Source organism: Alternaria ethzedia (assembly GCF_023757985.1).
Source record: "Alternaria ethzedia strain BMP 0044 chromosome Unknown scaffold_31, whole genome shotgun sequence".
Classification (NCBI taxonomy): Eukaryota; Fungi; Ascomycota; class Dothideomycetes; order Pleosporales; family Pleosporaceae; genus Alternaria; species Alternaria ethzedia.
In genome coordinates, this window is record NW_026056224.1 from 153,213 (window position 1) to 179,220 (window position 26,008).

The 26,008-nt window shown below is 52.8% G+C and overlaps 12 protein-coding genes across 12 annotated transcripts; 7 read left to right on the plus strand and 5 right to left on the minus strand.

The window, feature by feature from the left end:
- Positions 1-22: 22 nt before the first annotated feature.
- On the plus strand, positions 23-539 carry RPL22 (60S ribosomal protein L22; the record flags this gene model as incomplete). Its single annotated transcript, XM_049380599.1, has 3 exons — positions 23-34; positions 116-357; positions 413-539. The coding sequence occupies 3 exons, from the start codon at positions 23-25 to the stop codon at positions 537-539; spliced, it is 381 nt and encodes a 126-aa protein (XP_049229662.1).
- Positions 540-3,554: 3,015 nt separating this feature from the next.
- J4E87_009019 (uncharacterized protein) lies at positions 3,555-4,910 on the plus strand (the record flags this gene model as incomplete). Its single annotated transcript, XM_049380600.1, has 1 exon — positions 3,555-4,910. The coding sequence occupies one exon, from the start codon at positions 3,555-3,557 to the stop codon at positions 4,908-4,910; it is 1,356 nt and encodes a 451-aa protein (XP_049229663.1).
- A 2,462-nt stretch (positions 4,911-7,372) lies between these two features.
- Positions 7,373-8,926, minus strand: J4E87_009020 (uncharacterized protein; the record flags this gene model as incomplete). The annotated part of the gene is made up of 1 exon (XM_049380601.1): positions 7,373-8,926. One exon carries the CDS (start codon positions 8,924-8,926, stop codon positions 7,373-7,375), a length of 1,554 nt encoding a protein of 517 aa, XP_049229664.1.
- A 500-nt stretch (positions 8,927-9,426) lies between these two features.
- J4E87_009021 (uncharacterized protein) lies at positions 9,427-10,483 on the minus strand (the record flags this gene model as incomplete). The annotated part of the gene is made up of 2 exons (XM_049380602.1): positions 9,427-9,887; positions 9,937-10,483. The coding sequence occupies 2 exons, from the start codon at positions 10,481-10,483 to the stop codon at positions 9,427-9,429; spliced, it is 1,008 nt and encodes a 335-aa protein (XP_049229665.1).
- Positions 10,484-10,962: 479 nt separating this feature from the next.
- Positions 10,963-11,873, minus strand: J4E87_009022 (uncharacterized protein; the record flags this gene model as incomplete). Its single annotated transcript, XM_049380603.1, has 2 exons — positions 10,963-11,753; positions 11,816-11,873. The coding sequence occupies 2 exons, from the start codon at positions 11,871-11,873 to the stop codon at positions 10,963-10,965; spliced, it is 849 nt and encodes a 282-aa protein (XP_049229666.1).
- Positions 11,874-12,983: 1,110 nt separating this feature from the next.
- YPT7 (Rab GTPase ypt7) lies at positions 12,984-13,930 on the plus strand (the record flags this gene model as incomplete). The annotated part of the gene is made up of 7 exons (XM_049380604.1): positions 12,984-13,013; positions 13,062-13,115; positions 13,198-13,293; positions 13,342-13,521; positions 13,571-13,615; positions 13,663-13,765; positions 13,821-13,930. 7 exons carry the CDS (start codon positions 12,984-12,986, stop codon positions 13,928-13,930), a joined length of 618 nt encoding a protein of 205 aa, XP_049229667.1.
- A 592-nt stretch (positions 13,931-14,522) lies between these two features.
- Positions 14,523-16,039, plus strand: J4E87_009024 (uncharacterized protein; the record flags this gene model as incomplete). Its single annotated transcript, XM_049380605.1, has 2 exons — positions 14,523-14,765; positions 14,831-16,039. 2 exons carry the CDS (start codon positions 14,523-14,525, stop codon positions 16,037-16,039), a joined length of 1,452 nt encoding a protein of 483 aa, XP_049229668.1.
- A 133-nt stretch (positions 16,040-16,172) lies between these two features.
- J4E87_009025 (uncharacterized protein) lies at positions 16,173-17,657 on the minus strand (the record flags this gene model as incomplete). The annotated part of the gene is made up of 1 exon (XM_049380606.1): positions 16,173-17,657. The coding sequence occupies one exon, from the start codon at positions 17,655-17,657 to the stop codon at positions 16,173-16,175; it is 1,485 nt and encodes a 494-aa protein (XP_049229669.1).
- Positions 17,658-18,046: 389 nt separating this feature from the next.
- Positions 18,047-19,147, plus strand: J4E87_009026 (uncharacterized protein; the record flags this gene model as incomplete). The annotated part of the gene is made up of 1 exon (XM_049380607.1): positions 18,047-19,147. One exon carries the CDS (start codon positions 18,047-18,049, stop codon positions 19,145-19,147), a length of 1,101 nt encoding a protein of 366 aa, XP_049229670.1.
- Positions 19,148-19,531: 384 nt separating this feature from the next.
- Positions 19,532-21,754, plus strand: J4E87_009027 (uncharacterized protein; the record flags this gene model as incomplete). Its single annotated transcript, XM_049380608.1, has 5 exons — positions 19,532-19,736; positions 19,808-20,067; positions 20,117-20,275; positions 20,324-21,585; positions 21,643-21,754. The coding sequence occupies 5 exons, from the start codon at positions 19,532-19,534 to the stop codon at positions 21,752-21,754; spliced, it is 1,998 nt and encodes a 665-aa protein (XP_049229671.1).
- A 918-nt stretch (positions 21,755-22,672) lies between these two features.
- Positions 22,673-24,203, minus strand: J4E87_009028 (uncharacterized protein; the record flags this gene model as incomplete). The annotated part of the gene is made up of 2 exons (XM_049380609.1): positions 22,673-23,955; positions 24,005-24,203. 2 exons carry the CDS (start codon positions 24,201-24,203, stop codon positions 22,673-22,675), a joined length of 1,482 nt encoding a protein of 493 aa, XP_049229672.1.
- A 414-nt stretch (positions 24,204-24,617) lies between these two features.
- J4E87_009029 (uncharacterized protein) lies at positions 24,618-25,913 on the plus strand (the record flags this gene model as incomplete). The annotated part of the gene is made up of 4 exons (XM_049380610.1): positions 24,618-25,296; positions 25,346-25,638; positions 25,691-25,765; positions 25,815-25,913. The coding sequence occupies 4 exons, from the start codon at positions 24,618-24,620 to the stop codon at positions 25,911-25,913; spliced, it is 1,146 nt and encodes a 381-aa protein (XP_049229673.1).
- Between the last annotated feature and the right edge of the window lie 95 nt (positions 25,914-26,008).

Sequence of the window (26,008 nt, forward strand, 5' to 3'; positions counted from 1 at the left end):
CTCCCCTCCCCATACCGCCAGAATGTCCACCACCGTACGTACAACCGCTTTGCTGTCCAGCGCAAGGGAGCACCCCACGCGCACAAGAACAGTAGGCTAAGTACTCAAGTTACAGAAGCGCTCCGCTGCCGCCAAGAAGGGCCAAAAGGTCACCAAGAAGTTCATCATCAACTGCTCGCAGCCCGTCAACGACAAGATCTTCGACATCCAGGCTTTCGAGAAGTTCCTGCACGACCGCATCAAGGTTGAGGGCCGCACCGGTAACCTTGGTGATACCATCCAGATCAGCCAGCAGGGCGATGGCAAGATCGAGGTCATTGCGCACCAGGAGTTCTCTGGCCGCTACCTGAAGTACCTGTATGTTGAAGACCCGACGCTTCAGAGGGAAGGATGTTGGCTAATAGCTTGACAGCACCAAGAAGTTCCTCAAGAAGCAGCAGCTCCGTGACTGGCTCCGCGTCGTTTCCACCTCCAAGGGCGTCTATGAGCTCCGCTTCTTCAACGTCGTCAACGACGAGGCCGATGAGGACGACGAGTAGATCTACGATACCACTAGAAGATACCAACACGGCTTGCATAGTATGGAGTCTAGGGTTCGGACAGCAGGATGGGTGAAGGTCTACATGGCACGTAGCACGATCTAATGAATTGATGCACCTGTCACTTCCTCAACTGCATGCTCATGCGCGACTTATTCTCTACTTTGAAAGTTCTGGTTTCAACGCAATGTCCGAAACACTTGTTCTACGCTAATGGAGTTTTCTGAGCCTGACGGTGGGGATACATGGTGTGAGTCTGTTTACAGGAACAGGGATCCCTGAGAAAAGTTTGCGATGTCACACGCGAGAACACGTTTAGCTCGAATCGAATGCCATACCCACTTACTCCACACGATGCTAGGGAGAAGGTTGCAATATCTTCCGCGCAAGCGCTGACTGTGGAGCATGCGTCGTGCCTACTCAGTCGCGATCCTGAACACAGCTGCAAAAAGAACTCAAGCACAGCGCATTATTCCAATTGTACGAATAGCGGCTGAATCCGAAGGTGATTTCATGGAAAATGGGTTACGTCGTGTAAAGATATGCAACGAGACGTCGAACCCACCATGTCTTCAATTGAAGGAGCTATTCCAGGTAGGAAGTGAGGATGCAGATTTGCGCCGTTCTGGTGTTTTATGGGGCGTGGAAAATCTTGCTACATGTACTAGAAAAAGCTGTTGCATGCTGTACACGGTAGATCGACGTACGTGGAGATCTTGGTACTGTTCCTATGCGGGTACTAGCGATGCGTTGGTGCGGGTACACTCGTTGCGAGAAAACCATGTCTCGCCAAACGCGATCCACTTGGTATAAGGCGTGTTCAGACGTGTCCTGGTGACGCGCTTGCGTGTACCACCTGTCTAGCTGTCAGTGGCATGCGCAGAGATTTCTGAATATGCCCGGAGGTAGTGCTATAGGATAAAAGACAAGCGGTTCTCGGACTGGATGAGTTTGATATGTTCCGGTTGCTACTCCGCATTCCGATCCGGGGTTGCTCGGCGTTCAGTACAGAAAGCGAGACCGACGAAGCTAGAAGCCATGATGCTTACTTTGGTTCGTGACAATAACAGCCTTAATACGACGGAAAAGACCCCGATGCAAAAAGCGCCACAACGGGAGCGCCGTGCAATACTGGACTGGAGATCAAGAGAGGTATACCGAATCGGCCCGTCGTAGATCGAAGCTTTGCGCCCGGATGAGGCTACAGAGAGCCGCAATGCAGGGCACTGTTCTAGAGGTCTAGACACCGCGAGTTGTGTCTGCATTCAGCAACCACAGAAGCGGTGAAATGGTGTTCGTGCTGCCAGTGTGGTCCCGTCATGACACGTTCACGGGCCATTGGATGGCGTCAGTTTCAGGTCAAATTTCGCCATGATGACTCCAACCCTGAAGCTACGCGTGGCATGCTGAGTTGCACATGTCAACGGGAAAGAGATCCTTGAACGAACCATGGGTGCGCCACATGGACTCAGTGTATGGTTCAGGTAATCAGGGATATGCAGAGAATGCAATTGTTTTACCGGATCGGGCGCCTCAGTCTTGGCAGATCGCGGACGCCATGCAAGCGTCGCCGTTGTTAAGCGAAGTATCGTGAGATTTCTAGGTGGTGTTTGGAGGCTTCGTCTGCCCTGATCCACATGGACTCGTCGGGCATTTCCGACGCGAAAGTGGCTGCGTGATCGGAACCGGTGCAGTTTCCATCGAGTAATGTAGACCAGTCTGGTCCCTCAACAAGTGGAGGCTTTGACACGACGCATCGTAGGTAACAGCCAATATCGGGCCGGAACGCCAAAGTGTGCAAAGAAGCTGTAAAGGATCTGGGACAGGTGGAGTACCCAGTCAGCGTTTCTGCTCGCTCCACGGTGGGTGTAGGAAAAACTCGTTGCATTACCTAACGCCGGCGCGGCTTGGCATCTGTCGCCATCACGATGAGCACGAATATGACTGTGAATTGACGAAGACGTTGCACAATTAGCAATGCGCAATGTAGTCGAGTAGGGCGCATAAGCGGTCATCAAATACGTGTCAGGTGCACCTCCTGACGTGACGATGCGCGCCCTTGAGGAATGCGGGGAGTCGCGCCGGTGTATGGGCAGTCCGAGGAGATGCTCGAATATTCGTCCCCAGAGTCGCACTTTGCAGGCGATCACAACGCCATGTTGCGGGGAACAGGGCATCAGATGTGCGTCAGCGAATGATGGCTAGCGGGCGGACAGTGTGCCGTTGCGATGGACGAGCACCCCAGGGTTTCCGGGTGGAGACCCTCTGGTACAATGTGTGCTGAAGTGAATGGCCGTCGGCGAGTCACACATGTTGGCCGCATAGTCAAGCCACCACGGTGCTTGTTGGCGGCGGCCAAAGCACGAGCTGGAATTCGGAATGCGTTCGGCCTGGTGATGAATCGGCGGTCAGCAGCAAGCGCTTGGTAATGCATGGTGATGGGGAATGCGCTGCATACACCGGTATAGGGCGCGACAGGCACGATGCTCTCGTACCAGCTCAGCTGAGAAGGTTGCCCAGGTGTTGACGTCTTTTTAGTTGGCAGGCACGACAGCTACTGGGCGATCGCGAGAGCGGCAGGCCGTGCGTTCCTTCCTCCTGACCCAAAAATTCCATGAAAGGCGCAGGGGTGTGCTTGCCAGAACCCGTTAGCGTGGCGTGCGCAATCCCTGCATCTGGTATAACCGATGAAATCATGCGAAATCGAGTTTCTCTCATGTAAAACTTCCCTCAGAATGCTAAACGCCTTTAAATAAGACCACGCCCTACCCCGAGCTACCCCTTTGGTTACTTTGACAGCTAGAACATGTTCCTGCCACAGACTCTCTATAACCACCTCCACTCCCACAAGGTTAACTCTTGAACGCCGCCGCATTCAACAGTTGCTGCACCTGCATATCGGATCTCGGCCCACTCCCTCACTCCATTGGACAGCTCCTTATCTCGCAGATTCACAGCTGCCAACATCCACTCACGTCACTCAATCTCAGCCCTACCCCGGATTCTTTATCAGACATGCCCGGTCGCCTGTTGAGCACCCTCGCGAGGGTGGCTCCCACGCCATTGCCTAAACTGGACCACGTCAAACCGCACGCCGAGGGCCTGCTGCCGCCCGTCTACTCCTACGACGCACCCCGCGTAAAAGCAAAGTCAAAGTCGGAAGAGTCGCTCGTCATGGACATCTTCAACCGCCACAAGCATGACAAGCATGCGAAAGAAAAAGAGGAAGTCAAGAAGAGCCCCAAAGTGGAGGCTCAGGGCGCGGCTTCCATGAACATGAGCGTTGAGTCGCCGCCCATCGTCTTCTACAACAGCCCCCAGTCTTCGACCGGCGCTATTTTCTCGGGTCAGCTCGTCATCAACGTTCATGACCCCTACGTCACCGTGGAAAAATTCGAGATGCGCATGCTCGCCATCGTTTCCACTAAGAAGCCTGTCGCCCCACACTGCCCCGATTGCAGCACGCAAACCACCGAAATCCACAAGTGGGAGTTCCTGACGCATCCTACCTCGCTGCGTCATGGCCCACACACATTCCCCTTCAGCCACTTGCTGCCGGGACACTTGCCTGCGACTACACATGGTACCCTCGCCACAGTCGATTACTACCTTTCCGCTGTTGCTACTACCTCATCGGGTAAGATTACCTACAAGCGCAATCTGGACATCAAGCGCGCCATCTTTCCCGGAGCCGAGAAGCACTCCATCCGCATCTTCCCTCCCACGAACCTTACCGCTTCAGTGAAGCTACCCCCGGTCATCCACCCGATTGGTGACTTCCCCATTGAGATGCGCCTATCTGGTATTGTGCAGAACAAAGGAGACTCACAAACACGATGGAGGCTACGCAAGCTCAACTGGCGCATTGAGGAGACGCAGAAGTTCATTGCTCCAGCCTGTGCCAAGCACATTTCCAAGGTCGGGGGTGAGGGCAAGGGTGTCCTTCACGAGGACGTTCGCGCCATCGCCAGCGAGGAGGTCAAGACTGGCTGGAAGACCGACTTTGAGAAGGGCGAGATTGACGTAGAGTTTCAGGCCGCCTGCAACGTCGGCCTCAAGCCTCTTTGCGACATGGAGAGCCCAAGCGGCATGAGCGTCAAGCACAACCTAATCATTGAGATGGTTGTCGCTGAAGAGTGGGCACCCCTCAAGAAGCTCAACCAAGCCACTCCTACTGGCGCCGCTCGCGTTCTCCGCACTCAGTTCCACCTCGTGCTTACCGAGCGCTCTGGTATGGGTATTGCTTGGGATGAGGAGCAACCTCCTCTCTACGAAGACGTTCCTATCAGCCCCCCGACTTACGTCGACGACTGCGAATTTCCTTTCTCCAACAGCAGCTCCCGCTCCGGAAGCTTCAGCCTGGAGCAATAGCTGCGAGCTTCCTATTTCCTTTCTTCGCTTATACCCCATTTTACGATGAAATCATCGACGCTTCACGAATCTCCTTACTGTGCCATTGGTCTATTTTCGCTTGGAACTATCACTAGTGGACTGTAGGATATACCCGGCGTCGCGTTTACATGCTCGCCACTCTTATTGGATTTCTTTACGGCGTTCGGCTCATTGCTGGTGTATTTGGGTTGAGCTCAGGCTGAGCCGCTCTTGCATCGAATGGACATCCAGCAGGCGTTTTTCCTTGGCACAAAGAAAAGTTCAACTCATAGATCACAATTCGTGACTAGCATAATAGCAAGTAATACATAGTACAAGCAGAATCAACTTCTACGCTCTGACATATCTTTCGCTCATGCTTTCTTGAAGTAACCCACAAATCATTGACTAGCTTCACCTCTGGGCATATGAACAAAGCGGTATACATAAGCCGCTGAGGCCGTGCAAGATCTGTTCATGGCGTACACTTCTACACAGAGAATCACCGGACCCACCCATCAGTCAGACCAATTCACACCGCTTCATAGTACTCTCACATCGGAAGCGCCTTCCTAAAATGGATCTCACGATACTCGCCCCTTACAACTCGTACCACAAAGCCACCACATGAAAATCCTGCAACCACGTTCCACACTAGCCAGTATTCTAGAACACACTCCCCACATCCCTGATACATGCACCATGGTACCAACACACCTCGCATCGGCACTTCGGGTACCATACGCCAGTGACACATAACATGCACTTGAGCGGGTACATTACCTGCTCGCCCTGACACCTCTCACCCTGGCCCCTGTCGGGGATCACTCGCATGGTCGGGCTTCTCTACCGAACCGGTACTTTTGAGGCTGCCGGCCTAGAATAATTGGCATGCCAGGGCCCGGACGTGCGCGACAAGATGGGAATGTGAATTCCTCCATGTTTGGAGATGCGACAAGTCTGGATGGGATTTCCTATTTAGGTTATCCGCTTTTGACCGAGGTCATCAGCCTAGACCGAAACCTTCTGCATGCTTGCGCATGTGTCACTTGAAAGGCTTGAGGATCGCGGCTCTTCTTTCAATTTTCGCCTCTGCCGTTCAGAGTCAAGTACGGGATAGGCGTGTGAATACGTCGGCTCATGGATGCTGTTGCCGAGGTATATGTGGGGTGCGGCTACACCTGCATGATGTACATCACGAACTTTGTTCCAAGCCATCACCACGCTGGAAGTATATCCTCAACGAACCGTATGCATATTGAGGCTCTACAGAGCACAAAGCGTACACTCTTTTGGGATTGCAGCATCAATCTTACCATCGCTAGCCGTATTTCCTAAACGCACACGCCCCAGGACATTCACGGCAACTCCTAAGGTTGCACAATCGTTTTTGACATCTAGTCGCGACAGTCGCTAATTCATTGGATCACTACAGAACCGCTCCGAGCATGAGCTGGCGTCAGGTAAAAAAGACCCGAAATGTTCCGGGTCTTGCCTATGTAGCCAAGCACCAAAGAAAGCATGCCGACTCGCTCCCACACAACAGGATTGGAACGAGGTACCTTTCGCAACGTCAAAAATCGTGCCGCGCTACATTGCAGTGTACGAGGTCAGTGTATGTCTCATATACAGTTCGTACAAATACACTTACCCGTGCTCGACATCGAGGAATCTTCCCACGAAGATCAAAACACTTATGAACTCGCCAGAGCCGTGTTTGGCAGTCCACTCTTGCTGGGTTATGTCAATTGACATACTGGTGAAAGCCAGGCGACCACCTATCCTCCACCAGTCAGTGGCTTTGTCAACACGGTGAGACATATACCGTTCGCGACCAATCCTCCCAACCAGTCTGCCCCACGACCATTCTCGATTTACTTCCTTGACCGGTTGGAACTTGTTTAGGAGGAACGGATTCTTTATCTCCATCGTGGAAAACGTCCCGTGTGTCAGGCGAAGCGCTGAGCTTCGGTTTAGTAGCCGTACTACCTCTGGACGTCCAGGATGAGATAGATAGATGTTCGCACCCCATACGAGACTTGGGCTTGTGGCGTTGATCAGATCACTCAGATAAGCGCAATATTCAGTGTTGGGAGGCAGCCGCCAACTGACGGTACCGCCCCAGCCGGCCCTAAAGTCAAAGGCACAAAGTCAGTCTATGCCTTACAAGCAGCTCGCGCAATGGCTATCTTACCAGGTCCACGAAGGTAAATGGTTACGTCGCCTACATTCTTCGGAGATAAACATGGCCTGATGCGAGCCTGCGCGGTGAAACCATGACGAAATAGCCAAGGCGAAGGTGATCTGAGCGGGGGCAGCGCTTCCAGCAACGTCGCCCGTCCACAAAGGTATTCCGTGGAACAAATGCAGCGATGTGGTTTGTTCGTACATTCCAACGATACCCTGGACTAGAGATGGCGCAGAATTTAGTATTGGTAACACCGGCAGTTCTCCGAGGCAGACTACTTACAGGCTGGCAGGGTATCTGTAGCTTGTGTCAAGCATCGTTTCGTAAACTCACGCATATGTTCGCACAGCCCTCGCAATTGCGCTCCAACGGTTATCTCCTCAACGACAGGAAAGCCATAGTCCAGCCGATACTCCTCGTCATTAGCAATGACCAAGTCTCCTTGGTGCGCACTACTGCCTCCGCTGAATGCACCGCCTTTGAATATGCCGCTCAACATGAAGTCCATCAGAATGGTGTTGGGATCGTTCTCATGGCTTATGGGTTGGTGGAACAGCGACACATCCGCGCTTTCATTCGAAGCCATACATCGACATTCCCAGTAGAACTGGTGTTCTGTGAAGACAATACGGCGGTTAGAGAGGACTCCTTCTTGGTATGTCCACCCGCGGGTCCAATATTGCGATTGAAGTATTTCTCGCCGCGGGTCAGGGAGCATGGAAAGAAGCAGACTTCCGCTGTTGGCGTAGTACTTTGGCTGTGGCTTGCGAGGTGTGTTCCGTACCCCAGGAAGACCATGGCTAGCACCACTCCCTGCAGCTGCTACGATGGTGAACTCAGCAGCTTCATATATTGTGGTCATCCTCGAAATCAGGTAGCCCTTCTCTTCTGAATCCGCCTGGTTTATACAGCTCCGATCCACCCACAGATAGGTAAAGTCGAGCTTGCGTGTGACCTCGACTGCGTCCATGACAGTCGCCGGCCAGTCTTCCAGATCGGCGGGCGTAGATCCCCAGACATAGCTTAAAGCAGCGTACGGAGTTCCCCACGGCTTGTCTTCAACCTCGGGAGGATCCTTGGTACAGTTGATCAGACGAAAGCCTCTGGCTACCGGTTCTTCCGATGCACGTTGTTTGCAAGCGACACCGTGTCCGCTGCGACAGTAATCGAGCCAACCCCGTAACCGCTCAAGATCGAATGAACCGTTGAGCTCTCTTGCTCCCAGCAGGTTCTGGCTGAGAAAGTCGCTAGGCTTGTCAGCCGGCTTGTAGAAGATGGCCCCTACAGCCGGAATCTCGTAGTCTAGCCATGTGGCATCGTGTCCGGTTGTTGGGATCGACTCTATATCTGGCACGACTGCCATGAACACTGTTTCGTGGCGTTCCTCGAGGAAGTCGGGTTCTTTAAACGCGTTTCTCACCCGATCTGCATTGAAGAGCCAAGCATCGCTGCTACGGAACGCAAGTAGTTTGTAGCATTCATGTACATCTGGCTCGACTCTGACAGATCGAAGGAAGTCGCACAAGGGACAATCTGATGGCTTGGACAACCTCGTGCCAAACCGATGCACCGAAACTGCATCAGCGTAGAAGTGCCTTCCATCGGAAGCTTCGTAGAGCTTCGACTTCTTGTCTGGATCGTCCACTCTGCGTTTGTAGTACTTGAGGGCCGCTTCGAAGACGTTGTCGATGTCAAGCATTTGACATCCCGTACACAGTGGTGATGTCAGGTCGATGGTTGGTTTAAGTCGTTTCCTTTCTTCAGCATTGTCTTCCGGATTGGCTTCCTGTCTTCTTTTGCCTGCCTGCTTTGAATATGAGGCGCTCATATCGCTTCCAAGGTAGAGGTATTCGGGTAATGTAGGCGCGTCACAGTATCTCCGTGATATGCGCGATGGTCAGCATGCTTCTTGTTAGTAATGGGCTGCCTGCATTCTCTCTTAACTGCTACAAGTCAATTTCGAAATATTGGAATCGATCCATATGGAACCTGGTAGATTGTATGCTCGTATTGGTATACACAGCTGAGGGCAGATCGGCGTTCAACACAGCCTCCTCGTTGCCTGAAACAACCTTAGCGCCGCCACGAGCGCGTCCACCCCAACTGAGCGAATGGCAACAACGGTCCTTTTCTTATCCAGATTGTCGTTTTCGCGCACTAATCCCCCATTGGGAGGTTCTGCGAACTGAGGCTGAACAGATTGCACGCAGCAAGCAATTCGGTTCCAGGCGCGAACACAACTGCGGCCATCGAACGACAAGTTCCCACAATCTGCCCTCGCTTCAGATCTGGAGGGTGGCACGCTTTGCTTTCACTTCAGCCAATCGTTCAACTCGCTCCCACTTTGACTACCAGCTTTCCCTTCGCTCTACCTGTTCTGAGCTTCTCATAAGCTTTGGGTACATGCTCGAAAGCATACACCTCACTCACGACAGGCTTCACTTTTCCGTCCGCAACAAGCTTTCCCAACTTCGTGAAGTCTTCGAAGTTCGTAGAAGCAAGACCGAAAGAGAATCGCCGTTGCCCACCTCCAAGCCACGTCGGTACCAGGAAGCGGAATGCGAGATCGTAGATAAAGGGTAGGCTCACTTGAGATCCGATCTGGACGTACTTCGCTGCAGATTTTGTGAAGGAGGGTGATTTCCAGTATAGCTCAAACTGATGTCCAATGTTGTCGAGAACCATGTCATAGTGTTTTGAGCTGCTTGCCAGAATGGTAGGTACATCGTTCTGGCGATAGTCGATGACTTCGTCGGCCCCAAGATCCTTGCAAAGCTGAGCATTTGCGCCTGTGAGGGATCAGAAAATGCGTTACTTTCTCGACTGTGGGACGCTTACCGGAGCAGGTCGTTGTGACATAGCATCCCAGAGCTTTTGCGATCTGAATGGCAAAAGTACCCGTACCACCTGAACCACCGTTGATTAGTACTCTGTCACCGGCTTTCACATTCGGTGCGAGGCACTGATATGTAACAAGACCACAGACTCCCAGCGTTGCTGCTTGCTCCGCTGAGACACCATCAGGTATAGGCACCGTTCCAGCTTTTGAACCGATGATGTATTCGCCCAACGTGCCAAACTGTTGCTTCGGCTCGAGCTTGCCAAAAACCATTTGCCCGACCGTGAGGTCGCAATTCGGTCCCGCTTCAGCGACTCTTCCAGCAAAATCAAGTCCGGGTGTTGCTGGTTTAGGGATGGCCATTCGCCCAACGATGGGTAGTTCTGCAAGCTTGTAGTCGACCTGGTTCAGAGCAGCAGCGTGAACTTGAATCAGAGATTCTCCGCTTGCGAGTGGCCGCTTGGCTGTCGGTAGCGGTACTGAATCATTGAGTTTTATTGCCTTCTCGAGCGTGGTATCGCATGTTGACCATTGCCATGCTCTCATCGTTGCTGGCAGGCGCATCGTCTCGGTTCCGGTAGTAGTAGTTTGCGACATCGTCCGAGTAACACTGTGCGTGGTAGGAGAAATGAGAGGTAAAAAGACAGAAGTGAGTTTCAACCCCGATGCGCTGTCATATACAATTGCGTTGCGGCTGGTCGTCAACCAAGACCGTGGCTATCATACGGATCCCCGCACGGGGAAGCTGCGAAGAGACCATGGTTTACGGTGCAGGATGGGGAAGCCATCACGACCCATCGAGCTCGATCAACAGAACTCGTGTAGCAAGGAGTATAATTCCAACGCTGTGCAAGGGAACTGCATTGGAACGAGTAGGGAAGCAATGGACATGCGCGCGGAGAGATCGAGACTGCTGGGCTGCTAGCGCCGGGCTTCGCATTCCCGCTACCTAAACAGCTGCTACCCAACACCACCGCCAAACATCCTTCACTCGCGTGGCCTTCCGCCTGCTGACTGCACAGTATCTACCTTTCGCGCCAGAAGTCGTCATCCTCTCCAATGATGACCTGCTCGTCATCGGACACGTTCCCTTCAGCAATGCCATCCATATCGTGCCTCATCGGCATGTCAGCCGTACGGCCTCTCCACTTTCGACCCCTTCGCTCTCCAGCTACATGTCTCGCAAGCACAGCACTGACAGATAGAGGCGGGTCTTCTTCTTCTATGTCCTCTGGTTCGCCTTCGATGTGGCTGTCCATCGCTTCCTCATGTCCTTCATGGTCTGACATCCTTTCCTCTTCTGTTTCGCCAAGTATTTCGTCATTCATGACGCAGTCATTTCTTTTGGATTTCTTCCTTGTGCGCTCGTTCTGATTTTGCGCCTTTCTCTTTGGACCGGCGCGAAAAGGTATCCGGGTCTGATAATTGTTGTCGTCCTTCACGAGCATGGCGTCTTGACTTGCAAAATCGCCATCGGCCTTCTTTGTAAGAAACTTGTCAGTTTCATGCTTCAGACCATCCGATGACGCCTTAGGGTCTTGTCTGTGGGACTTTGGCTGGTCTTTTGCAAGCACACGTCCGTTCCGTGGCCCGCTCGTATCTAAGATCACTTGCGCTGCTCGCTTCTCTATGGCATCACGGAGACCCTCGAGCACCTCAATGCGTGTTCTTACGTCCCACCCGAAGATGATCGTTCCTTTGCGGGATGTTACGTCGATGCGATATCTGTCGGATGATATTTGGATAGTGACCAGGTTGACGTCGCGAACACTGGCGACTGAAGGATACTCAGTACGGACCAGAAATACCAGCGTATCTAGATACTCATGTCAGTTTTCTCTCGTATACAAAGAGCGTTTGGGGCGATTAGCGACCTACTGATCAGCTGTACACGCTCCTGCTCGGACAATGTGCCTCCAATATTAGTGAGCGCCATGAAATGCAAGTGAAGGGGATCCGCGTTCGCCATGGCAAAGGATTGATCTTTGGAGCTGTGACGCTCTAGATTGATGCGGAAAGGATCAGTGGTATTGGCTGGGGCGAGGAAAGAACGCACTATTAAAGCTACAGTTGTAGTGAAATCGACGCTGTGCCAAGACGTGTTTGCATTCACTGGCCGAAACGCGTCTCTTCCAGTTCACTCGATCAGCAATCATCCAAAATTAGTAGATTACTGATAGTTTGACTGTGTAAGTTTGCTATTAGAGACTAAACATGCGTAGTCTGACAAAGCAAAGTGTTCGTGCTATGCTTGAGGAGCAAAACATCTAGATTCTCTTGCACATCAATTCTTTCATACGATGTTCTTTCTTGTGATGATCGGCCGTTTTTCCATCTCAAGAGCTTTCAAGAATATTTCCGCTTATCTCCAGAGCAGGAACACAACGTAGTTACCTATTTAGTGTCGTCTGAATAATCTAAAGGAGGAGTTGTGCATGTGGTGACTGCGGGTATAGTGTCTAAGAATGGCACCTAGATCAGAATTCCGACACTGGAAAGTTAGTTCTACGAGCGACATGCAAGCAGGCCCGTACTGGCAGCCTTAAACTTTACCGCTTAGGCGATCTATTGGTAGCCCTGGGTGTATCGGTCAGGTTCACGGTCGCGCTGAGTTGGAGATTGGCGATGACACCAGCGACTTTGATGGCTTGAGATATAGATAAAGCTCTCCTTCAGGGGCAGTCGTGGATCAGCGGTGGGGGTAGACGGTATATGTGAATGCGGTGTCAGGTGGGCGCGTGGGTTGACCAACTCAGACCCATGGGACGGGCGGTTAGCGCCATGTCCGTGCCCAGCTTGACATCAACCATCATCGATCTCTGGCAACGAAGCTGCACCTATCCTCACCGTATCTGCGCCATAAACGCAGTGCATTGATTTCCCTACTCGACCAACGTCCTGAAGACCCAGATATTGGCGTCGCATACCCTCTACCTCGGCCTAGTATCCGCGCAGCCAACTCCGCACCACCTCGAAGCATCTAGCTTCGCGCCTCGAATCGACCGCGCCGTACCTCGTCTTCCTACCTACACACACTCTCTACAAGATGGCATCAAGGAAGAAGGTCCTCCTCAAGGTATTTCAGTTCCCGACGGGGTCTGCCCTTCACGGCTAATGCGCGCAGGTCATTATCCTCGGAGACAGCGGGGTCGGCAAGACGAGCTTGATGAACCAATATGTACGAAGAACCCCTCGTAGAGCTATACACGACACGATTGATAGCTAGAGGCTATGAATACTGGCTTATACGGTCTCTACAGGTCAACAAGAAGTTCAGCGCAAGCTACAAAGCCACGATTGGTGCCGATTTCCTGACCAAGGAAGTGCTGGTCGACGACAGGCTGGTTACCATGCAGGTGTGTACATTTGAATCTGCGCGCTTGGATCTTACTGACGTACGATAGCTCTGGGACACTGCCGGTCAAGAGCGCTTCCAATCGCTCGGTGTTGCCTTCTACCGCGGTGCCGACTGCTGCGTGCTCGTATACGACGTGAACAACTCGAAGAGTTTCGATACCCTGGATAGCTGGAGGGACGAGTTCTTGGTTCAGGCCAGCCCGATGGATCCTGAGAGCTTCCCATTTGTAGGTGCATACGGGTAGATTGGGTGTACATCTGTACTGACGCGGACAGGTTGTCATTGGCAACAAAATCGATGTGGAGGAGAGCAAAAGGATGGTGTGTCTCTGTAGCGACCGTTCAAGGCTTCATGCTAACAGCGCCAGATCTCGTCCAAGCGCGCCATGACATTTTGCCAATCGAAGGGTGGTATCCCGTACTTCGAGACCAGTGCTAAGGAGGCCATCAACGTCGAGCAAGCTTTCGAAGGTAAGCCAGACCTAGAGCCATCCGAATCCCCGCTTTCGGAAGCTGACATCCGTAGTTATCGCACGACAAGCTCTAGCACAGGAGGACGTGGGTGACTTCAGCAACGACTTCCCCGAGACAATCCCGATCGACCTCAAGGGCAGCGAAGGCGGTTGCGCATGCTAGTGTATGCCATCACGAAATAAGCGACGTTTATGAGAGCCGACAGTGGAACCTCATCTGCCGCAATGCCGTCTTGCATCTGGAGTTCGCATGGAGTTTGGTGTTGAACATGCTTCTTGAGCAGGAGGATCTCTTACTCCTGTAATCTATCATCACGGATGGGGTCATTGTCACCTAGTCGATATAGCTGCCTAAGAATATATGAATACATACATGAACAGTACTTTTACTTGGAGTGCCATCAGACGCGTGCCTTCCGCCCGCGTATCCGTGATGACGTGGGTCCGTGGCTAAGGCGGCACCGCCACAATTCCGTCAACGGGCCTCTTTGAGACACGAGGACACATGAAACTCGCAACCCCCGGGACTTAGCACCCTCTTATCAAGTGTCCGCGTGTTACGCCGAACCACCCCGTGCCACGAGTCCATCACTTGCATATTTCTCTGCCTTTGACAAACGACTGATTTCATGGGCGCTCGCATATTCTTCCATGCCTCGACACGTACCCCGACCGTGAGCCCGCTTATCACCGAAGACCCTCCTTGACGGACCTGTCCTATACACCTACAATAATTTCTATTACACCCTGCCAACATGATACCTCGGAGGGAAGAAGATGTTGAGACGACGCCGCTCAGTCCACGCGTTAGCGACGTCTCCGACGAGAGCGCATACTTGCGCGGGGAAGACTACCTCGAGAGCCCAGCGAGCGAGGCCAGTCAGTGGGCTGAGGGACAGAAGAAGGGACTATGGACGAGCAAAGTGCGACATGCAGTAGGAATAGCCCTCTTACTTGCGACGGTGCTACTGTGGACAGCTAGTAATTTCCTCGCGAGTGTACGTATCTCGCATCCCCTAGGATGGCACAGGGAGTGGTAAGCGCATAGCTGACAAGCCAACAGACAATATTCGCAGACGACTCCTACTCGAAACCCTACCTTGTAACCTACGTAAACACAACATTCTTCGTCATCCCTCTCCTACCCATGTTCCTCCACCACCTATGGGTCGATCGTCACCGTCCCAACAGCGCGCGGCAGCACCGCCAACCTCTCCTAGCCCACGCACGCGACCTCTTGCAACGGCGAGCAGGGAAATGGAAGCTCCTCCGCGAACACGAGACCCCCTCTTCGACCTCAGCCTCGAACAAAGCGCGCAATGACGAGGCAACCGAAGTCCTGCTATCATCCTCGCTGCACGGCTCCCAAAGTTTCGCAACCGGGAAAACTGGCGGTCAGGACGAGGACGACGGCTTGACGATAAGAGATACAGCGAAACTGGCGCTGGAGTTCTGTCTGCTTTGGTTCCTGGCAAACTACTTTGCGGCCGCCTGTCTAGAGTACACAACCGTCGCAAGCTCTACCATCCTCTCTTCCACGTCCTCCATCTGGACCCTACTTCTGGGATCCATAATGCGCGTCGAGCGCTTCACGCTGCTCAAGTTCCTCGGCGTACTCGCGTCTCTCGGCGGTGTAGCCCTCATCTCCATGGTCGACGTATCCGGCGAGACAGATGAGAACCGCGGTTCCTTCCCGCACAAGACACCAAAAGAACTAGCTATTGGCGACGTCATGGCCTTTGTGTCGGCTGTACTATACGGTTTCTACACAGTCTTCATGAAATCCCGAATTGGCGACGAGACAAAAGTCAACATGCCTCTCTTCTTCGGCCTTGTTGGATTGTCCAACATCTTACTACTCTGGCCTGGATTCATTATCCTACATCTTACCGGCATAGAACCTTTTGAGCTCCCGCCCACATCGCGCATCCTCAACATCGTGCTCATCAACAGCGCATCATCTCTCGTCTCCGACTTTTGTTGGGCGTACGCCATGCTGCTTACTTCCCCGCTGATTGTCACTGTTGGTCTTAGTTTGACCATTCCGTGCAGTTTGGTTGGGCAGATGCTGTTGGACTCGCAGTATGCATCGGCGTTGTATTGGGTCGGCGCGGCGATCATGGTGCTCTCCTTCTTGTTCATCAACCATGAGGATCGGAAAGATGAAGCAGAGGGACTGCAGGGCGCGGATGATGCTGTGACGGAGGTGCAGAGGGGCTTTCAGAGTATAAGACAGAGTCTGAGTCGAAGGAATTCGAGGACGGACGTTTGATGTTGCATACCGGGGTCGCATACTCAACCTGTTCATACATATATTCTTTTGACAATTCTCCATAGCCAAATACCAAAGTCATTCTTATTGGTTCATGGGGTATCATAATGCAAGTCATAGTAGTACCAATCCCTCATTTCCGTCCACCGTCCATGTTTTTGGAGTACCCATTTCGTCCATACTTCCCCTTCCCCTTTGAGTTCCACTTCTTACCACCGCCCTTGTAACTCTTCTCTCGGTCATTGTCCTTCCTCTGCTCCATCAGATCCTTCTTCCTCCCCTCCCAGCTCTCGTCGTCGTCCAGTTCCTCAATTGGCCAACCCTCCTTCTCCATGAACTCTTCAAGCTGCTTCTGAAGTTGGGGCTCCCACTTCGATTGGTCTTCCAGATCCGTGTATTCTAGGACGTTCTGGCCGAGCGTGTAGTCGCCTTGGCGAGAGCGAATGAGAGACGACATGAGGCCGAGCGAGTTACAGGCTAGACCGAGATCATGGCAAAGAGAGCGTACGTAGAAGCCAGATGTTACTGTCATACGAAGACGGGCTGCCGGGGGTTGCGGAGTGGGCGCAGATGTAGCTGATGATGCAGTAGCGTCGGTGGGTTCAGCGGCGTTATCCTGGGTGGTTGCTGATGTGTTCTCGGTTGCTTCAGCTTGTTCAACTGAGGCTACAGGCTTCTCTTCTGTTGGTAATGATGTTTCGACACTGGGGTCTGTGACTTCGTTCTCCGCGGGGGTCTCCTCCATGGGTGCTACCTCTGCTGGTAAAGCGCCAGACATGGCGGGCTCGGAGTCTGTCTTAGGTATCTTCGGTTGCTGCCCTGCGCCTTCGACATGGTCGTTTTCTGGTGACCTCGATCGTTTCCGTCCTCTTCTTGCCGCTGTGTTGGAGTAGACTTTCGCATCTTCTTTTCGGATCCCCATAAGCTTCTTTGCGCCCTCCATTTCAGCACCGTCCACTTCCTCTTTTGGCCAGGCAAAGTCATGACTTCCAGGTTCCAACCACTCGACAAGCTCCAACTCCTCCACCTCGACCGGTCGCGCAGCCACCTCTGGTATGTCCTTGCCTTCTCTGGCGTATTCATACATCTTCTTTCCGTCGACCTTGAGCGCAGAGAAAACGCTTGGTTTTTGCAAGATCTTGCCGCGGAACTGCGCTAGCTTCTCCTCTACCAATTCTTTTGTGACGTGCTCGTACTCCGCCTTGCCGACAACCTTGCCTACAGCATCGTAACTGTCTGTCGCCGCGCCGAAAAGTACCACGCATTCGTATGTCTTCGTGCACTCGAGGAACCGTTGTAAGCATTTCGTGCCCTTGCCCATGCCGACAATCAAGACGCCAGTAGCCATTGGATCGAGGGTACCACCATGACCGAGTTTCGCTTTGATATTCTTGAGGTGTTTGGGCTTAGCGTCAGCGATAATGAGGGAGCGCTTCTGGGCTTCGAGCCAGGGTGCGAATAGCGGCGAGCGAGAGAAGTGATCTTGGAGGTCGCGCAAGACGCCGGCGGAGGAGGCCCATTGCGGCTTGTTGATGGCGAAGATACCTTCGAGCACCTTGCGACTCTCGGTCGGTGGAGTAGTCATAATGGCGCGCTTTACCGAAGACGCGACTGGCATCAGCGGGGTGATAGAAGGAAGCTCGGAGCTCTAGCTACTAGGGTGGGAGGTATTGGGGCCACTAGATGTTAACAGAACTTGTGTTGCCTACAGCCTACACAGAGATGTATTTTCCAAAATCAGGCTGGAGTATACATCATCTTGTGTGCTACTTGATTGTCAAAATATAATACGATGTATGCGGTAACGCGAAATTTCGTAGCCGTTCCGAGAATATGCGCCAAGCCGGAAGACGCGCTAGTGGGCGATCATCTCACATGTTTCTGCGGCTGCCTCGCGCTTGCGCCATTCACATCCACTTGCGACTTTGCTCTCCCCTCTCGATCCCACGCGCCAACGTCCCGCTCTGGGCCCCAGACTGCTCACGTATACCTTGGTATACCGACACCATGACCGACACCAACAAGGACCTTGAAGATCTCGCGAAATCAACCACGGAGGATTTCTACGAGTTGCTTGGTGTAGCATTCGATGCGCCGGAAGCTGCAATCAAGAAGGCTTACCGTAAAGCCTCGATTCGTTACCATCCCGATAAAAATCCCGACAACAAAGATGCTGCGGATCGCTTTATTTACCTCGGATGGGCTCGAGATATCCTGATAGACGAGAAGCTAAAGGGCGAATATGACCGCGCGCGTACCAGGCGGCGGGAGAAAGCGCTCCAAGATGAGCTTCTGGACGGTCGGCGGCGCAAAATGAAGGATGACCTGGAAAGGAGGGAGCGAGAGGGCAAGGACTTCATGAACAACCTAAAGAGGAAGAGGGCAGAAGATATGAACGAGGCGGAAAGGAGAGAACAGGAGATACAAAGATTAGCAGAAGACGGCAAGAGGCGCAGAAAGGAGGCACAAGAGCGCATGGAGAAGAAGCGCAAAGAAGAGGATGAGGCAAGCTTCGTGGACGTAAGCCCTGAGCCACAGGCACCCAAGCCTGGAGACTCCGCCGAGATCGATCGCACAGTCAAGGTCCGGTTCCAACGAGAAGGCGACGCTACAAACTGGGACAAAGACAAGATATCGAGCATGTTTGCGAAATACGGCAAGATTGACAGCGTCGTCATGGGCAAGGACAAGAAGATCCGACCATCAGGAGAGAAGCATCGCAAGGTCATCGCCATTGTGTTTATCATCTATACACGTCTCGATCACGCGCACGCCGCCGTCCTGGACGGAAAGTCCGACTACCCGTCGCTCGAATTCGTGGCTTGGGCGAACGGCGAGCCCGACCTCAAATCGCCAACCAACGACGCGCCCTCAGCGCCGTCAACACCTATATCTACGCCGAAGAACCAATCCTTCAGGTCATCGTTTGGACCTGGCATAGGGAAGGGCGTTGGAAGTACCACGCCACTAGGAACACCAAAGTTCTCTTTCAGCCCGAAGACACATAGTTTAGAGGAGGTTACTATGATGAGATTGAAGCAAGCAGAGAAGAAGCGGTTGGAGGATCAGATACGCAAGCAGGAGGCTGCCGAGGAGGCTGCGGTATGATGATATGACCTGATGGATTCGTTGTGTTAATTCAAGATACCCACTATTAGTATAATTTAATTTGCCGGCTACATTTGACTTTTGATACAGCTCATGTTGCTTTCTGATCGTGTTGTATCCTCCTGGTGGTACCCTGGAACTTCTAGTTAATGCTTATAAAGTGTGTTGTAGGCTGCAATGCTTGAGTTTGGCTTTCGAGTGACGCAAGTGACCTCGGGAAGCAGCTATCGATAACACGCCTTTGACCCTGGACGCGCATCCCGTCTCGCGCCCTTCGCGCCCGCCCGCATTGCTCATCCCCACTACTTCTTTTACCTGACCTTGGACTGGCAGCTCTGTTTTGTAACTCCGCAGCATGCAGCATACCCGAAATTATTTCTTAAGATGCCGACCCCAGAATCCGAGATACTGAAGCCACTCGACGCCTCCAACACCAATTCTGACGACTGGGAGATCTTTGTCCTGAGCGATGCGCGCATCGTCTTCGAGAGCAATGGCAAACCTGCGAGCCTTCTCGCTGCGTATGCAGATACTCCCCTCCGAGTGGAAGGGCGATTGGAGGCTCCTGGGCGCAGCCAGCTGAAATATCGTATGTGAGACCTGCTTGTCGGCTGTTGGACGCGACGACTAAGCACAGAGCTCTGGTTAACGCGGCTGCAGTTTTGAAGAAACCCTACAAACCCATGGAAATCGAAGTACGACATGTCACGCGCTTCTCCTACGGCGAAATGACCGACGGCGCATACGTAATTTGGGCGCAAGGCCAGGCAGGCTGGTTCGAGATACGACCGACAGCGCAGTACAAGCCCATCTACGACCAGATGGTTCAGGCTGTGGAACTTCTATACTTTGTCACAGATATCTACGGCGAGTCGCGGAAGAAGAGTAGCGGGCCCAGTGCTGAACTAGTCTTCCAAGAGGTCAGCATGTCTTAGAATCATGCAACATTGTGGCGCTGACACGACACAGTATGCAGAGGACGAGCGTTTTCCTTGCAACGATGTGGCCACGGCTGAGAGACTATTCGACCAACATCATCTGTTCCTCATGATGTGCTTTCTGAACAAAGCCCAGGGACTGAGCTGGAGTAACACGCCTATCTATCAACGTTTCAGACGGCGGTTCCCGGTAGGAAGCATGGAGCTCGAATGTGTGCCGAATCTAACGTACGTGTAGAAAGACTTCGATAATTGTAAGGCACGAATCGAAGGGCGCTATTCTCAGATCCAACCCGAACGCTCAGCGAGGACCCAGAAGTCCGCATCTGCACCAACGCCAGCTTCCAAAACGGCACGAGCGAATGCGACAACGAAACCAACGGAAGCGCCGAAGAAAGACGACAACTGGTGGGAAGCGGCCGCACTCTTCGAATTTATGCAGAAAGCAGTGAACCAACGGGTTCTACGAGCAGGACGGAATCACATAACGGTGGATCGCGTTGCCGAACTCATTGTCAGGCGATACGAGATTGAGGAAGTGGACACTGCGAAGAATGTGCTTCTGGTACACGCACAGAATCTGTGCTACATGATGGACCACCCGCGGCGGAAAACCATACAATTCTTTGCCGCTGAACCTATATATCAAGAGCTGTCAGCCGGCCACACACTTCCCGCAGCCGAACAACGGCGAGCTGAAGGGGTGGAACTGAAACCACGGAAAGATCACGGAACTCTGAGAGACGGTGAAAGCGGTTCTTCAGATACGTCCGACGAGGAAGATGACGCCATAACAACACCTGTGCGTAGACCACCGGGTAGACGGAAGCAAGGCCGGCTCTCTGTGCTAAGACCTACGAGTGGAAAGTTTTCTGGCAAGAGCAAAGGGATCAGCATTAAACCAGGGAGACAGAAAGGCGGAAAGGGGAAAGCACCCGTGCCGGCAAGTGACGACTCGGAAGCCGAGCAAAGTAGCAACGCTACAAGTAGTGACGAAGACGATGAGGAAGAAGGCATCGACACACCAACCCACGCCCTATCACCAGGTCGAGAGAAGAGAAAACTAGACGACACGGACGGTGATCAAGACGAGAAGGATCGACGAAAACGTACAGCCAGTGCATCCATAGCACCTGAATCTCCACCCACAACCGGCGACTCGGACTCTGCCTCTGAAGGAGTCAGCGCTGTACCACCTCTTCCGCTTCGTTCCCGACCCTCCCATCTCCCTCCCCACGCGAATGGGACATCATCATCAGGAAACACTAAATCAATAGTATCACCACCGATAATATCAACACCCCTACCGACATACGAAGCTAATGGCCCCCGTGACTCCTGGATCTGCAGTTTCGACGGTTGCACGCAGAAAATCTACGGATGCAGTAAAGAGTTGGGTAGACAATTGATCACAGAACACTTGGAAGATCACAGTCGAGGGCGAGAGAAGGTTGTTGGCATTCTTTGGAGAGAACAGGATAGATTGAATCTGCCTGTTAGGTAAGTCGATGTCTCCGAAGGTGGAGATGCTAGCACAGTAAGCTAACACTTTGACAGCAACTTGATCAAGAAAATCCGCGAAATGAACGAGGCGGCTACGCCGCTGTTCCCGGTGCCTGGTGCCCCGGCGACGGCAGTGCAGCCGAAGCCTATACAAAGACCTGTGTAAATTCAAGAACCTATTCATACCTCCACTTGCTTTGAAAATGAAGAGCCTCAGTGACTTCAGTCGTGGTACAATCATTGACTACTTTTTCAATTTTCTACGCATCCCTAAATCTCTTCCTCTTCACATTTTCGCTGCTCATTCCACAAACATCGTCCAATCTCCTCTTCCCTCTTCTAGTGTCCTTTTCTACACTGTTCTCCTTGTCACCTTTGTCTCCCACAAGACTTTCAATACTCTCCCTCACTTCACCCACACTATTCACATACCCTAGCTCGGCATCGTGTTCCTCCCAGATCGGGCTCGTAACTTCGTACGCCTCTCCCGTGCCGACTTTGACATGCCATTTTGGATGTGGGAACGGTAGCGCGTAGATGGGGGTACGGAGGTAGGATTCGGGGTAGGGGATGTCCGTCATGTGTGTGGTTTGGGGCCAAGATTGGCTGTAATTGTAGAGGCTGGTCGTGGCAGTGGCGTTGGAGTGTAGTATAGGTTGCGTTGCTGGAAGGTGAGATTGGTGTTGGCGGCTGAAGGATGGAGACGTCGAAGTAAAGTGTTGTATCTCAACTTAATCGTGCATATATGGCATTTGATGCATTAAGGCGTCGAGGCCAGATCTGACTTGTGCCATTGGGATTCGAGATCAAGAACTTTTGGGATATGGAGGCTGGGAACTGATATTGCGAAAACGCTTGAGCATTATGCTGATCAAGTATCTTGACATATTGGATCGACATAGCATTTGCGGTATTTCCAAACACGATTAGAGGATGCTTTCGGAATACATTGGTCTTCCGCTCTTTGTTGACCGAACTAGTACGAAGTGCGTATCGTACGTGACAAAGAAGAGGAATGCGCCTCGGAATGCATGAACCCAAGAAGGGTAGGATGTTTGAAGTTTTGTGCAGATGTGACGCTACTTTATACACTGATTGTTTTGAAAACGTTGAATCCTGATCCTCCTGTAGCCATGATGGCGCCTGGAATCTGCGGGTGCCAGTGCGCCTCCTTGATCTGCTCCATGTAATGCACGAACAGCAATTGCGGCGGTACATCTTGGACACCTGCTGTGTACTTGCTCTCCTCGTCGTCAAGCTCGACAGCCAGATCCCACAGGGTGAGGGTGTTGTCGCCGGCGCATACAAGCACGATACTGTCGTCTGTAGGATGCCACTCGACCGAGGTGATTTGCTCCTTATGGAAAGTGTACGACGCAACGGGTGAGGGCTTCTTCTCGCTCGACATATCGGTAGAGGGCTTCCATTGCCGCAGGTCCCAGACTCCCCACTCGCCGTCGTCTGCACCGGTAGCGAGGAGATGAGCGGTTTGGTGCGACCAACTCAGTACGTTGACGTCTGTTTTTGAGACTTGTACACTGAGCACCGGCTTCCGCGACTTTGACCGCGCGTCCCAGATCTTGACTGTGCCGTCGCTCGACGCAGAGGAGAATACGTGCTTCTCGGTTGGTGACCACTGGAGCTCCTCTACTGAGCCACTGTGGCCGGTATAGGGCGTCGTGTCTGTGACAAAACCTCCGCCTTGTGTCCGTGTTGTCGCAAAGATCTTTCCGGTGCTGTCACCTGTCAGAAGCTTTCCCTCTGGTATCAAAGGCGACCAATCTAGCGCATAGCCTTCGTTCGATCCATGTGCGCGAATCGTGCAGACGGGCTTGTTTTGTGTAGGCGAGATGGTGGTACCGGGAGTGTCGAAGGCTGTGAGGTGTGGGGTAACGTCGTGAATCAAGACCTGGCCTGACTCGGTCATGGCGGCGGTAAGGGTTGTAGGAGGTTGTGCGGATGTGGCTTGCGGTGTCTGGTGGGCACGTATGCGGTTCGTGCAGCTCGTCAACGGTATCGACTTTGTCTCGAGGATAGGATCTGAGGCCTCGTCGTCGGATTCTTCGTCATCGTCCTCTTCATCGTCCTTCTCCATTCGCGACAGACTGCTCATCTTCATGACCATGATCTGGTTCTCCTTGTCCCTTCCTCGCGCTGCTTGTGTGCCGGCCACTGAGTAGACTGTTGCAGGGTATGTTTTGCGGTCTGCGCCTAGATTGTCGGGTACGATGTCGCATGAGAGACAGGGCCACGGCGCTTCGAGCGCGTGAAGCATCTCGTATGTAGAAAGATCGGGGTTCAATGTCTCGCCAGGTGAGAGTTTGTGTCGACCGGGAATGAAAGTATCTTGGTCCACGTCCATGCCATCTGGAGGCGTTAGTTTTTGGATTTTCGACATTTTCCTCCGGCAACCTACTCTCGCGCTCCTCAGCTTCGCGCTCTTCGTCTGGTCGTCCGTCTACACCTGCCTCGAGAATCTCATCCTCGCTCTCGAATTCATCTTCGAACTCATCCTCAAACTCGCCCGCTTCGTTGTGTTGATCGATTTCCATAGGGCGATCTCCATTTTTGATAGCCTCCTGCTCTTGCTCTGAGTCTGCGGGTCGCTTCGCCATGGTGTGTGAGTGCGTGAGGTTGTGTTTGGGGGTGTCTTGTGGCAGGCGTAAAAAAGTTGGCGCTGGAATTTGTCCCGCCAAATGTTTTTTGAGGCGGCTTATCGATCGGCGTATCGGACCACGCTATGACGCCCCCCTCTCTCAGGTGCCCACCGGGGCTGTTGCGTGCATCTCTGGAGCGAAACACTGCGCGCTACCCCCAGTCCAATCGCATCCCGCACATCCCAGGTCAACACCACAGAGGCCGCGCCCATAATACCGACTCTCCCCCTTAAAGTCGCATAGAATTGTTCGAGGAGCAGAGTCGCCAAGGAAGAAGAAAACACATTGTCAGCTTGCATTCACCGTCTTGACGCGTGCCAGCGCGCTTTCAGCTCAGATCAACAACCGCGGGGACGCTGAGACATACTAGCCATGGAGCCAGAATACTCGAGTCAGGAACCCGCGCAGCAGCCCTACGTAGCTGCCACAGAAGTGCAGCACGTACACCAAGTGCAGCCTGAGCAGCTGCCGCCCCAGCAACTGCAACCCGAGCCAATGCAGCCCGAGCAGGTGCCTATCGAAGCCGAACAGGAAGCGCAGAAGCACATGGACCAGACCATGGACGTCGCCGACGACAGCATGAGTTCGACTATTACCGCCTCGACTGTCACACCGCTACCAGACCTCACCCAGAACGCGAGCCTTAATAACAGTCCCAACCCCTACGAGCAGCCTCATCGACCGTCAACGTCCTACTCAGACACCGCGTACCAGTACACAACACACAACGGGACGCGCTTCAATACATCATCAGACGCCGACACACCTCCACGGCACGGCTACTACGATGCCAACAAAGAAACACACATGGGCCAGTCGCATTCGCGGCCCAGCTCGCAGATGGGTCGCTATCCGACTTCGGAGGGCAACACGCGGTCAAACTCATATCAAGACCAGCGAGGGAGCGCCCAACAGCAACAACAGGAGGCCGCCAAAAACGCCAGCGTCGTCATCAAGGTCGGCATGGTCGGAGACGCGCAGATCGGAAAGACCAGTCTAATGGTCAAATACGTTGAGGGCAGCTGGGACGAAGACTACATCCAAACGCTCGGTGGGTTACACAGGCATGTTTCACAAACTGCAGATTCTGACAACCACAGGCGTCAACTTCATGGAAAAGACCATTTCGATCCGGAACACAGAGATCACCTTTTCCATTTGGGATCTGGGTGGTCAACGTGAATTCGTGAACATGTTGCCGTTGGTCTGCAACGATGCTGTTGCCATACTCTTCATGTTCGACTTGACACGAAAAAGCACATTGAATTCCATCAAGGAGTGGTACAGACAGGGACGCGGTTTCAACAAGACTGCCATCCCGTTTTTGGTCGGCACAAAGTACGACCACTTTGTCAACTTCCCGCGCGAGGAGCAGGAGGAGATATCTAATCAAGTACGAGTCCCTGGCAAAAACAATTCAGAACCGAAGGACTAACAACATCTAGGCTAAGCGATTTGCGCGAGCAATGAAGGCCAGTCTAATCTTCAGCTCGACTAGCCATAGCATCAACGTGCAGAAGGTGAGAGCTGCCCATCCCCATTACTAAGCCCATACTGACTCTACTTCAGATCTTCAAGATCGTGCTATCCAAAGCCTTTGATCTGAAATGCACCATCCCCGAGATAGAAAATATCGGCGAACCCTTACTCCTCTACCAGGCCGTTTAGTCGCCGGCAGATCGTAGAGTCAGGCCCAGGACAGAGGGAACACGTATGAACCTGTCCGAGGGTCAGATTGGGCGCGTCTTCTACCGGAACGTTAC